This window comes from Babylonia areolata, chromosome 24 (assembly GCF_041734735.1).
Source record: "Babylonia areolata isolate BAREFJ2019XMU chromosome 24, ASM4173473v1, whole genome shotgun sequence".
Classification (NCBI taxonomy): Eukaryota; Metazoa; Mollusca; class Gastropoda; order Neogastropoda; family Buccinidae; genus Babylonia; species Babylonia areolata.
The window spans coordinates 45,633,989-45,648,279 of NC_134899.1; the positions used below are offsets into that span (position 1 = coordinate 45,633,989).

The following is a 14,291-nucleotide window of genomic DNA, read 5'->3' on the forward strand; positions in this document are numbered from 1 at the left end:
TTTTAAAGTTGATATGAAAATTTAGTATTTGTTAAACTAACAAGAGCCAAGTACAAGTACTTCTAGACGTCGTAAGAAGTGAAAAGGACTTCATTTTGAGAAAAGTCAATACTGGAAATTGTTTCGTTTCATCGTGATCAATTCAAGGGTATTAACTCGCATGGTTTACAATTTTTAAATGTGAATTCCGACTGATTCTATGGATATTTTTATGGCAGTTTGGGGCATAATCCAGTAAGTGATGAGGCGTTCACAAATCTTTCTCTGAATAAATATTTAACGATCTCCTTCTCCAACTTTCCATCACATGTTATCGTGTATTGTCCATTGAATATAGGATTGAACGGGCAGGTCAACAACTTGAAACAAAATGGCGTCGTTCGCGTTCGCGAAGAATATGAGCACGCGCTTTGAATGTGTATAAATATGTGTACGCAATTGATTTTTGCCAATGACCTTCAGGGCTCAGCCAACAGATCTGTAAAGTCCACTCGTCGTATTGATTTTAGTATTTTCCGAAAATGACCACTTGGGCGAATGAACATAGTGAAAGCCTTGTACACTGAGAGTAAAACACACAAGCTTTTTATGTATTGAGTATAATTTCAAAATGTAATGTTTAAGATGAGAAAGATCAGTTTAAAGCAAATTAAGTCCCCTAGCATTAATTACAGATTAATTTCCCTATTTTACTATCTGCACCAAAACGTTTGCAAAATAAATAAAACTTCCATGCTTAGCAAAAGAAGTTCCTGTTTGAACAAAAAATGATAATAATGACTGCTCTTGTTGTTGTGTCAGAACATCAGATCAAAGTGCCAAGTTTAGAGAATACAAAAAATATAAATATAACAGTAAATACAGTTTGCATATAATTTGGCTTCTTTTTTTCTTCTTTTTTTTTGTGTGTGTGTGTGCCCATCCCAGAGGTGCAATATTGTTTTAAACAAGATGATTGGAAAGAACTGAATTTTTACTATTTTTATGCCTAATTTGGTGTCAACTGACAAAGTATTTGCAGAGAAAATGTCAATGTTAAAGTTTACCACGGCCACACAGACACACACACACACAGACAACTGAACACTGGGTTAAAACATAGACTCACTTTGTTTACACAAGTGAGTCAAAAATGCATGTTGCTCGAAAATCTGTATTCAAAATCTGCAGTTTACAAAGTGGTAGCGAAAATGTACTGTTTATACAGTTCAGAAATGTTTAATTCTATTCGACAACTTTTTCTACCTTTGCTATCTGCGTAAGTTCACGAGTTATGCCTACTGTTTGTCAAACGGTGCATTTTCCATGCTCCAGTAAGAGTTAAAAGGTTTATGAAAACTTGAAACGTGAAGAACCAGGCATGTTTTCCAAGTAGACCTGCTGTGCAATGTGGTGAAGCAATCACACCTGATGGCAACCTGGATGGTCCTGAAATCTCTGGCAGCCTGGGTGATTCTGAAATCTGTCTCTGGTGGCAGCCTGGGTGATCCTGAAATCTCTCTCTGATAGCAGCCTGGGTGATCCTGAAATCTCTCTCTGATAGCAGCCTGGGTGATCCTTAAAGCAGGCTGGGTGACCCATGAAATCCCGTCCAGGGACGTTAAGATCGGGTTGTGCAGATGGAGGAGTGAAGCACTATTCTCTTTTTTGGATTCTGGTCGGGGTCTCTTCTCATCCAGCTGGGATCTGCATTTGAAAGTGTGAAACAGTATTCTCTTTGTGGACGTGCGCCTTGCACTGCTCAGGCGTGCAGGAGTAGTCAGCACTGTCATCGCAAACGGCAGTGGCGTACAGACAGAAGACAGACAGACAACCATCAGCGAACAGACCCATCTGTGCGGACACTCTGGACAAAAAGAAGGCGTAGAAATGGCCGCTGATGGGTGTGATGAACCATCAGAAAATGTTATCAGGGTACAGTTCAGCCGGACTTTCTCTTTGCTTCTCACCATGTCTGACCTGGAAGACGTGAAAAGAATAGGTCATGAAAGCACACCATCCAGTGACACGTTAATCCTTCCATCCGTCCATCAGCCAGTCCAACCAGTCACCAACCAACCAACCAACCAGTCAGTCAGTCAACCAGTCAGTCAGTCATCGTTCATTTCATAAGACAAGGACACAAAACTTCAAACCAATTACGTTCAGTGCTCACCAACCCCGTTTTCAATAAATTACCAAATAGTTGCTCAGAACAAATCGATAAACATTTCAAAACTTATCAGTCAGTTAATCAGTCTGTCTCTTCAATCCAGTTAGGATCCTCAAATCAATCAGTTAACTTCTGAGCACTTCTTTACTGTTGCGAACTCGCTTAATATAATGTGGTAATCTCCAATGGGCAAAACTCCAATGGTTAAAATGGATAATAGTCACGTGGTAAACCTTAATAAAAGTCATATGGTTAGCCCATGATAAGCTTGGGAAAACGTCATGTGGTAAGCCCAGGTAAAGGTCATGTGGTATTCCGGGATAGAGGTCATGATATCCGCTTAAATAATGACACAAGGACAATACAGTGCAAAGCAGCACTGATTGCAGTTCATCAGCAGAACACACATGACAGCGAAACACTTCAGTTCATCAGCAGAACACACATGACAGCGAAACACTGCAGTTCATCACCAGAACACACATGACAAGAAACACTGCAGTTCATCAGCAGAACACACATGACAGCGAAACACTTCAGTTCATCAGCAGAACACACATGACAGCGAAACACTGCAGTTCATCACCAGAACACACATGACAAGAAACACTGCAGTTCATCACCAGAACACACATGACAAGAAACACTGCAGTTCATCACCAGAACACACATGACAGCGAAACACTGCAGTCCATCACCAGAACACACATGACAGCGAAACACTGCAGTTCATCAGCAGAACACACATGACAGCGAAACACTGCAGTTCATCAGCGGAACACACATGACAAGAAAAACTGCAGTTCATCAGCAGAACACACATGACAAGAAACACTGCAGTTCATCAGCAGAACACACATGACAAGAAACACTGCAGTTCATCAGCAGAACACACATGACAGCGAAACACTGCAGTTCATCAGCAGAACACACATGACAGCGAAACACTGCAGTTCATCAGCAGAACACACATGACAGAGAAACACTGCAGTTCATCAGCAGAACACACATGACAGCGAAACACTGCAGTTCATCAGCAGAACACACATGACAAGAAACACTGCAGTTCATCACCAGAACACACATAACAAGAAACACTGCAGTTCATCAGCAGAACACACATGACAGCGAAACACTGCAGTTCATCACCAGAACACACATAACAAGAAACACTGCAGTTCATCAGCAGAACACACATGACAGCGAAACACTGCAGTTCATCACCAGAACACACATGACAAGAAACACTGCAGTTCATCAGCAGAACACACATGACAGCGAAACACTGCAGTTCATCAGCAGAACACACATGACAGCGAAACACTGCAGTTCATCAGCAGAACACACATGACAAGAAACACTGCAGTTCATCAGCAGAACACACATAACAAGAAACACTGCAGTTCATCACCAGAACACACATGACAGAGAAACACTGCAGTTCATCACCAGAACACACATGACAGGGAAACACTGCAGTTCATCACCAGAACACACATGACAAGAAACACTGCAGTTCATCACCAGAACACACATGACAGGGAAACACTGCAGTTCATCACCAGAACACACATGACAAGAAACACTGCAGTTCATCACCAGAACACACATGACAAGAAACACTGCAGTTCATCACCAGAACACACATGACAGCGAAACACTGCAGTTCATCAGCAGAACACACATGACAGCGAAACACTGCAGTTCATCAGCAGAACACACATGACAGCGAAACACTGCAGTTCATCAGCAGAACACACATGACAAGAAACACTGCAGTTCATCAGCAGAACACACATGACAAGAAACACTGCAGTTCATCAGCAGAACACACATGACAAAGCAACACAGAACACAAAGGGGAAAAAGCAACAGTGAATGCAGTTTACGGGTCCGGTGGTCAAATGGTTAGCGCAATGGATTCTCGCCCAAGTTTCCTGACTTCGAATCCCATCGCACCTGGGTTAAGGGTGGATATTTTTCCGATCTCCCATGCCGACATATGTGCAGACCGGCTAGTGCCTGAGCGCACGCACAAAATCAAATACGCACATTAAAGATTCTGTAATCCACGTCAGCGTTAGGTGGGATGTGGAAACAAAAACATACCCCACATACACACAGAACAAGGCACATTCGTGTATCAGGCATGGTCAAATTATGACCATGAGAAACTAAAACAAAAAACAGTCCAGATGCTCGCGCGCGCACACACACACACACACACACAATGCGGAGTGGTGGCCTAGTGGTAACGTGTCTACCAAGGGAGCGAGAGAATCTGATGGTTGTGGGTCAAATCCCATAGTCGCCAGTGTTTTCTGCCTCTCTGCTAGACCTTGAGTGGCGGTCTGGACGTCAGCAGATTCGGATGAGAATATAAACCGAGGTTCCGAATGTAGCATGCACCTAGTGCACGTAAAAGAACCCACTGCAACAAAAACGTTTCCCCTGTACAAATCCACTTTGATGGGAAAACAAATACACTTGCTGGCTGAAAAATGGATGGCGCTGCACTGTGGCGCTGCACTCTGCCTGGAGAAAGCAGCCCGAATTTCACATAGTGAAACCTGTTGTGAAAATGAGTAATACAACTCAACACACTTATACACACAGAGCACAGCACAGCACAGCACAGCACAGCACACACACTAATCATGATTCTCTCACCAAATAATCCAAAACCGCTTAAGGCCTTGCCAGCTGTGGTAGTGCCAGTCCCAAAAGTCAGGCCAGTGGTAGTGGTGGTGGTGGTGGTGGCACCGCTGGAACCAGGTATCAGTCCAAAGCTGAAACCAGCTGAAGTTGTGGTAGTGGCGGTGGGAACAGGTGTCAATCCAAAGCTGAAACCAGCTGAAGTTGTGGTGGTGGCGGTGGGAACAGGTGTCAATCCAAAGCTGAAACCAGCTGAAGTTGTGGTGGTGGCGGTGGGAACAGGTGTCAATCCAAAGCTGAAACCAGCTGAAGTTGTGGTGCTGGTGCTGATGGCTGCCAAGCCACCCAGAGTGACGTCCCTTGATGCTGTGGTAGTGGTGGTTGCTAAATCCAAAAAAAACAACAACACAAAAAACATTTATTGGTCATGATTCTGATACGGGGATTTTGTTTGTCTATTTCCTTCTTAGAAAGATTACCGATGTTAATCAAGTCTTCTGCATGTGAATCGTTAGGTGATTATGGCGTGGGTGTTTTATCATTAACCAAAGTTCGTTACTAAAAGAGAAATCAACCATTCTTTCATTATGTAAGGAAAATAAATATCATTTTAAAATACAATATGTATGTACACACACACACACACACACACACACACACACACATATATATATATTTATTTTTTTTTAGGTTGCGTTAGATTGTACGGGTACACAATATAGCTTACTGAGGATAGTACACTGCAGTTTGAACTTAATCCTGATAGTGTAACTTGAATGACCACACAACGTACGGGCTGTTAGTCCAAGGCTGAAACCACCAGCGGCAGTTGTCTTAGTGACAGAATCAGGAAACCTGAATCCACTAAAGACAGTGTGGGCAGTCTCGGGACTTCGCCTGGACTTGCGGACGCTGGACGCGGTGGTGGCTGCTGTTTGGCTGGGCGTGGCTAGTGTAGCTGTACCGTTCACACACACACACACGCGCGCGCGCGCGCGCACGCGCACATACACACACAAGCATAAAGATCATTTTGACACACACGCACATACAACTGAGTATATATTGAATACATAGTTGTTTTTAATGCTTCCCAGTGGAAAAGGCTCTTGTCCTTTGGGGTTTTTTTCCCTGGAGGGTGATGGGAGAGAGAGAGAGAGAGAGAGAGAGAGAGAGAGAGAGAGAGTGTGTGTGTGTGTGTGTGTGTGTGTGTGTGTGTGTGTGTGTTTTAGGGGGGTGCTGATCCTCCTTTCCCCGTATCCCATCCCAACGCAGTTTGAACAGCTTCTTTATGAAGTCACTTGAATGTTGTTTTCCGACAAGCATTTATTTTCCACCACCGTGCTGTTTCATCAGCAGGAAGAGAGCTTTAGAGAACACGAGAGACAGACAGTTAAGATACAAATGACTTTGGGTTAGGATCATAGATTCCATTGGTAGTAAGGATTATAAACTATCAGATCGCAACAGTTCCGGTTCTAATCGGAATCAATCAACTGAGAAACGGTTTTGCGCGTTCTCTGAATAAACAATTGTGTGTCAGCTGTAATCAAGATGTTCAAGCATTTTTATTATATATATGTATATATATATATATATATATATATATATATATATATATATATAAAGAGAAAAAAGAAAAAAAGAAAACAAACACATCAATCTGTCAAATATTCCAAATTTTCGGAACGATCACGTTCCTTCCTCAAGGGTAAGTTGTTTACATGTTACCAGGGTCACTCTTACGCAGCTATATATATATATATATATATATATATATATATATATATATATATATATATAATATAATATAATATAATATAATATAATTAGAGAGGGGGAGAGAGAGAAATAGTCGTATCCACCATAACAATCTACCCTCTACATTAACAGAAAACGGGCACTGTGCATCAACTAAACAGGGAGATCCACCTACCAATCCTGCAGTTGATCCTTTCTATGCTGGCTTCCAGCTCCCATCTGTTTTTGGAAACTGTTTGGCGGAGCTTATCCACTGAAGACTTCAGCCTGGCATCCAGCTCTCGCACTTGCTGCTTCAGGGACACGCGTCCCGGGTCCCCTCTGCCGGCCATCACCCCCAGGTAGGCTCTGACGGCGTTCACATCCAGGAAGGAGCAGTCCACGATCACGCGCAGGAACGTGCGCCGTTCCTCTCTGTCCGCCAGCTTCTGGAAGTCCTTCAGGGCGTCCTCTCCAAGCAGCGCCGCCTGCAGCTCGTGCCTTACTTGTATCACGTCCAGGTCACTGCTGTTCGCGTCGGCTGTACGTGACACAAGGCTGGACAGCGTTTCGACGGCGTCACGTGCCCGTCTTTCTTCAACTGTCAGAGCAGACTGCGCTGCTTCGTTGGCGGCGGAGATGCTGTCCAAGAGTTCTTCGCGGCACCCGTTGAGCCATCTGAGAACCTGTTCATAGCGGGCGTTCACCTGGTCCCTGGTGTCCTCGGTTTCACGTGCCAGGTCTCTGCCATCCCTGGCCACTCGACTGACGGCGCTGTTCATCGTTCCCATCTGTGGTGGGAGGGCAGCAAAGTTTTCGTTTCAGTTCCAAGGATGTGTCAGAGACAGCAAAAGAGAATGCATTAACAGGGCATTCCCTCCCCTTGGACGTGAGGCAAAAAGGTTGATCAATGAAGCGTGATCATTTCAGTTATCATTTAAAGACTGCAAAAATGACCTGGTGTGAAACTGTGAAGGTTTCTTTTCTTTTGGAAACCACATCAGGGGGTTGGAGATGGGGCGCAGAGAATGGGAAATAAGCTATTCCCTGGTCAGCTCCATCAGCCCTTTCACTGACATCTGCCAGGGGAGGGGGGTCCAGGGTAGGGGGTTGCGTGTGTGGGGGTGGGGTTGGTGGCTCAGGGGGGGATTACCCTGCAAGTTCATTTTAATACCTGAGCATCTGATGAAGATGGAATAATGGGTCTTAGTTCCTCGGTAAAGTTCCTCACCCTTCCGGACATAAGCGTTAGTTTCATGAAAGATGGAGAGAGAGGGGAGGGAGGGGGGGCTAAGGGAGGGGGGGGGGCAGACAGACAGCGTCAGAAAGAGAGAGAGTCAGACAGACAGACAGACTCGGTCAGACAGATAAGCACAGACAGAGACATGGATTGACTGATATGGATACTTATTGATATGGATACTTATAGAGGCAGAGAGTAAGACAGACAGAAAGACGGGTGCACTGAGAAAGGGTCAGACAGACAGACAGATAGACAGGCAGACAGGGACGTACAGACGGGCAGAGTCAGACAGACAGACATGGACATACAGACAGACCGACACATCGAGCTCAAGGGCCACTCAAAACGAACCTGCCTCTGGGCGACCTTGGCCATCTCCCCCAGCTCCCCTCTGGCCCGACACGCCGCAGTGACCACACTCTCAGTGTCGTGCTCTTTGTGCGCCAGCAGCTTGCACAACCGACAGATGCACGCGTCACACTTCGTGCAAAAGAAGCACACCTCTTGCCCTGCGTGAAGCCCGCACCTCTTGAGCACCTGCTTCATTGGCTGTCTGCTGTCACGTGGCAATAACAGCCGCACATGATGATCACGTGAGTTCGTGAACCTGTCGTGCATGCGCCGGCAAGTTGCGCACATGACCTGGTGGCATTCATCACAAGCGTGGGTGGCTTCGTTTCCGGCGTCTTCGTCGCACACCTCACAGGGCAAAGGTGTGGTTGGACTGGTGTCCTTCACGTCTGTCACAATGTAGAAGTTGGTCTGCAAGTGGGAGCAAACAGATGGTTGTTTCCTAAACGTGGTTTCAGTTCTTAACGTGGCACACTGCACGTCAAGTTAGAACAAACACATGTCCAGTCTGAGTTTCAGTGAACAATATCAATCAAGTCCCTTTCAGCTGGCAAAAGATCTAGTTTTCCAGCCGTCCATTCACCGTTCAGCTGAAGAGTCACTGATTTGCCTCTTTTTCTTACACATATGATTTTAAACTATGCAAGAAACGTCTGACATATGACCTGATTAATTTCCTTCATTTTTTTCTGAAAACTTGTGCGTCGTGAACGTCGGCCGGCATGTAAATTAATGTCGACTGACGGTGACAACAATCAGCAGTTCCGTTACTCAAGGAGGCATCACAGCGTTCGGACAAATCCATATGCGCTACACCACATAATTCAAGTTATGCCAAGCAGATGCCTGACCAGCAGCGTAACCCATTGCGCTTTGTCAGTCAGGCCTTGAGGGAATAAAGAATAAAAATAACAGACAGAACAGGCAAGTTTATTCTAAAAAAAAAAAAAGAAGAAGATTTTTAAAAAGAAAGCAAACAGATAAGTAGAATGAAATGTCCACGGCACACACAAAAAAAGACATTAACCAAAGTAAAAAACTGTCCTGGCTGAATTTGACTGTGTGTTCGTTTTTGTTGTAAGCTTGGAAACGGAGGGGAAGTGCTCACCTGTGTGTGTGCGTGCGTGCCGGCGAACGTGCGTGCGTGTGTGTGTGCGTGCGTGTGTGTGTATTTAGTAGTACCCCGCCCCAACAATACTCAGTAACCTCACAGTAGATAAGAGGACTGAGGGGAGTAATTCTGGTCCAATGTCCGTATACACCCCCTCCCTGGCCTCCTCAATACTAAACTCAGAGAAGAAGAGGGGAGTGGCCGAATGTCCGAATCCCCCCCTCCCCCCCCCCCCCCCCCCCCCCCCCACCCCCCCCCCCCCCACCGACCCCCACATCTCATCCCAAAGTTTTGACCTCACGTCAACATTATATTCATTTTGTGTGGAAGCTACGTATGTGCGTGCATATTCATGTGTGTGTGTGTGTGTGTGTGCGCGCGCGCGCGCGCTCGAATGTGACAACAATGAAAGGGACAATAAAGCTGCAAGCTTTCTCGGTCGTCTCTGTCGCTTCGAGGAAGGTCAAGGTTATACACAGGCCAATTATACTCTCATCTTCCCACTTGGACTCCAAATCTATTGAGTGACTGTCGCCCTTTGTCTGAACTTGATTTCTTAACACTGTGTATGTGTATGTGTGCCAGTGCGTGCGTGCGTGCGTGCGCGCGTGTGTGTGTCAGTGTGTCTGCGCGCGTGTGTGCACGCGCGCTCGTGCGTGCGTGTGTGTGCGGGGGAGAAGGGCGCATAGAAATATGGCTGATTCTGGTTTTTTTCCCCTTTTGATTGCCAGCAGGGTCCTGGCGTGACTGCAACTGGGCGATGTCTGTTGTCAAGGAACTAAAACTTTTCTGGCCAAAGGACGGATAAAGGTGTAAGTGCATGGGCTGACCACAGCTGACAGCACCGGTCGCCTGTTCCTTTCAGACTGGTCAGTGCAGGCTGCAGGTCGGGACACTGTGCAGATCCCCGCCATTCACTGACCAACACGCTGTGTGTGTGAGTGTGAGTGTGGGTGTGTGTGTACATGTGCGTGCGTGCGTGTGTGTGTGTGTGTGTGCGTGTGTGTGTGTGTGTGTGTGTGTGTGTGTGCGTGCGTGCGTGCTTGTGTGTGTGTGTCTGTGAGTGAATGCTTGCGTGTGTGTGTGTGTGTGTGTGTGTGTGTACACGCGCGCACGTGTGTGTGTGTGTGTCACGGTGTGGGTGTGTGTGTACCTGCGCACACTTTGTGTGTGTGTGTGTGTGTGTGTGTGCGCGCGTGCGTGCGTGTGTGTGTGTGTGTGTGTGTGTGCGTGCGTGTGTGCGTGTGTATGTGCAGTCAGCGCTTTTCGCTTGTTCAATCGTCAACTAGCTGTGTGGCATCGATCGACAAAGAGTGGAGGGGTGTTCATTCTGTCTTTCTCCACTTGTACTCCACATCTTTCCGTCGACTGTCTGTCGCTCCTTGACTGACAGTGTGTGTGTGTGTGTGTGTGTGTGTGTGTGTGTGTGTGTGTGTGTGTGTGTGATTATTATCATGATCATTATTATCATTTAAAATTTTATCATCATATTTTCCCCATCGACTTGAACACTCTTTTGGCATATAAGGCTGATTTCTTTCACTCTTTATATTTCATCTTACTGACAGAACTAAGACGGCATGTAACTAGTTAAGGCTTTAAGTCCAAACCATCCACTCTGTTATACGGTGTGCTACAAGGGTCTGTCCTTGGACTAATTATTTTCTTTTCAGACCACCAACTTCTGGCAAATATCATCGAAAAACACTGTTTCACACCGGCAGTAAATTTGCTGATAACAGTCAGTGGTATTGTTCTTCTCCTGCTAAAGACTTCAGTTTTCGTCTTCAAAACATGCAGCTGCGCCTCACTGTCATAAAATTCTGGATGACGACAAATTACAATTGATCGATGGACTGAACACAATGGCACTGCTTACTGGTTGTCTGAAACCTCAAAATTGCCAAGATTCTATCATGACTGGTCAATGCAGTGTTCCCTTCACTGAATCAGTAATCAAGCAAACTCTCAATGAAACAACAAATGACAAAAGTCTGCCAAATTGCATAGGCTACCTGGAATTAGGCTAGGTAGAGTAAGTTGTGTTCGATATATCCTGAAGCAACCAGAACTCTCGTCACTTCCTCGTTTCTTTCCCGTCTTGATTATTGTCATTTCAAGACACTTCTAATTCTAGACGGATTGGTAGGTATTTATAATGTGCTCAGCCTCCTCAGCGCAGGGGTCCAGAGCGCTAACAAATAGCATCAATAAATGGGGGAAATGGTGACAACACTTAACACCATATGGCTCTGTCATCAGAACTGATTGGTAAAATTCAGAAAGTTGGTAGAATTCAGAAAGTTCAGAGTGCTGCAGATCGCTTGGTCTCCAAACCTCAAGTTCCACACAAGATCTCCATTGACTAAACTCGGCATTGGCTTCCCCTTGCTCAGAGAATTGATTACAAGTATATATGTTTCGTATGTTCCAGTACTTTTTCTGGTAATTCCCCTCAGTACTTGTCTAGTCTTGTTCAGCCTTGTGTTCCATCCCGTTCGTTGCGATCATCTGATGATCCACGTGTTCTCCGCTGTATCCTACATCGTGAAAAGAAATTACAAATACAGCGCGCGTGCTTTTTCATACCTTGGTCCTGTCACCTGGAATATACTTCCCTGTCAAACTAAACCACGCTGAAACACTGAAAATCTCAATTCAAATTCTGCCTCTAAACACAAAGGAATGCGCAGGTCTGCTTTCTTGGATGTCTCAGTTCGTGGTGGTGGTGGCGGTGGTGGCAGTGTGTGTGTGTGTGTGTGTGATGTGTTTTGTCAATGACAGATCTGATTTGTCGTGTTCGAAAGTTTTGATATCAGAGCCATGTGGTGTTAAGTGTTGTCACCATTTCCCCCATTTATTGATGCTATTTGTTAGCGCTCTTGACCCCTGCGCTGAGGAGGTTGAGCGCATTATAAATACCTATTATCATTATTACTATTATCATGAATTCATTTCATGTTGTTATGATTATCATCAGCATCATAAAATAAGACTGTGTGTCCGGATACCAACTCTCATCAGTAATTCATTGTATCAGCATACAAACTTAATATGCTTAGTAACCGCCTCTTCCGCCCACCCCGACATCCTCCTTACAGTTGAGTTCCACTGAGCAACAACAACAATAAAAACAAAATGTGACAGCAAACGAATTCGGGTCCTGATGGTCAGATCAGAAGGTAACGGCAAGACTATTCTTTTCTGTATTCCAACCGCACCCACGGACTTAAACGCCATGCACAGAGATGTATAGTCTTCTTCGGAGTTCTTAATTTCTTTATCTGTGTGTGTGTGTGTGTGTGTGTGTGTGTGTGTGTGTGTGTGTGTGTGTGATTTGTTTTTCTCTGCCGTGCAACAATTAATTTATCTGTTTCGGGTGTGGAAAGACGTATGTGTGCATAAAAATGGCTGGAGGAGACAGACAGTGACTGACTGTTCCTGTTCCCCAATTAACTGACCTGCAGGGTGGCAGGCCCTTCCTCAGGAATTGTGGCGGGAGCTCGGCAGGTGGGGCACACGATGGAAACAGGCCGGCCTTTCCCCAAACCACCTTCTGTGACACTGCCCCGCCCCGCCCCCACGACCCCCGTGTCTGTTGTACTCAACTCCTCACTGGCCAAGTCCCGCGCCTCGGCTTTGAGTGACTGCGAGTCTGCACATCTCTCGGTCGTTCTGGCAGCGTCCGTCAGTGCAGCCAGGCACGGCAGGCAGAAGGTGTGGAAGCATGGCAGAATCTTGGGACCCCTTTCCCTGCTGTACATCTCCATGCACAGACTGCAACATTCGCGGCAGTGGTCGTCGTCACTCGTTTTCTCCCGTCCGGCCTTTGCTTCGCTTTTCGCCATTTTGTTTCAGTTTGTGGAGCAAAAGCAGCTTAGCAGTGTTGGGCGTTATTTTGCGCGCTTTTTGTCCTGATAGTCCGTGACTAGTGTTGGTCCACACCTCAAGTTCCTGACTAGTGTTGGTCCTACACCTCAAGTTCCTGTCATTTTTTGCCCATGAACACGCACGCAGCAGTAGCCTACATGTTGATTGACACATCTCCGTGTCTCAAAGCGTAACAAAAACACAGTTATGGGTCCCGCTGTCTGTTCACCGCTGCAACACACACACACACACACACACACACACACACTGACACACAATCACGCCGCAGCGCCTTTCGTCACACGCAACACCACACCACAACGCACAGCCCACTTGCAGTGATCGTCACAATGTCACACTGACCTGTTAGAAACAGCCAGTGAATCGGACAAGTCACAACGACACGGATGTGTGCAACAGGTGCTCCACAATGTTAAAAAATATGTTCGATAAGCCATGGTAGTACATATGTATCTCGGACTGGCGCATACAACAGCATCGTATGATGATGATGGTGATGTTATTGACTGACAGAAGTAGAAAAAGACAGAAAGACAGGCATCAGTAGTGTGTGTGTGTGTGTGTGTGTGCATGCGTGCATGAGTGTGTGTTTGAGTATGTGCAGATTTGTTGTGTAAATAAGTGCCTACCATATAACTGAAAACTAGCTTAGGTACCGGTAAGGGCGGGATATCATTCACAACCATTAAAACACATACACACAATAATGATAATAATACCTATAAGATATTTGCAGGCAACACAAACTGTTTGGAGAAACTATAAAAACGGTATACAAACAAAAATATGCAAAATGGTGGGAACTTAAGCAGTGTGCCAGTTTATGTTGACAGAAACTGCATTAAAAAAATTATCGTTTTTGAATCTGCTACTGGTAACCTGTAATCCAGTACAACCTGTTCAGGGTCGGGTTGCCGACGACTAAACCGGCACTCCCGCCGCTCCCTTCTGGGACTGGTGAGGCGGGTGGCTAGACACCCTTATGGAATTAAAAACGAGATCCATAAAAGGGCGTCGGCTCAGGAGAGCCACCGACGGCCATCTAGCTCCACCGTGCTGTGTGCATGCCACACGCAGTTGGCCCCCGGGATGTGTCTACCCATGCATGTGAAGTCTGGATCCGACAGAATCTGCGGAAGAAACCTATC

The 14,291-nt window shown here is 45.8% G+C and overlaps 1 protein-coding gene across 3 annotated transcripts; it reads right to left on the reverse strand.

Moving 5' to 3' along the window:
- Positions 1-48: 48 nt before the first annotated feature.
- Positions 49-13,393, reverse strand: LOC143299231 (uncharacterized). Of its 3 annotated transcripts, XR_013057499.1 has the most exons (7): positions 12,714-13,391; positions 8,142-8,552; positions 6,744-7,338; positions 5,601-5,765; positions 4,823-5,191; positions 1,514-1,959; positions 49-1,479 (listed from the first exon to the last, which is right to left on the reverse strand). XR_013057499.1 is itself a non-coding variant. In XM_076612434.1 (6 exons), exons 1-6 carry the CDS (start codon positions 13,098-13,100, stop codon positions 1,946-1,948), a joined length of 1,941 nt encoding a protein of 646 aa, XP_076468549.1. In that variant the 5' UTR covers positions 13,101-13,391; the 3' UTR covers positions 49-1,945. The 3 variants fall into 3 exon arrangements, 2 of the variants coding, with proteins under 2 accessions (XP_076468549.1, XP_076468550.1); XM_076612434.1 differs by having other exon boundaries at positions 49-1,959; XM_076612435.1 differs by lacking the exon at positions 5,601-5,765 and having other exon boundaries at positions 49-1,959; positions 12,714-13,393.
- Positions 13,394-14,291: the final 898 nt, after the last annotated feature.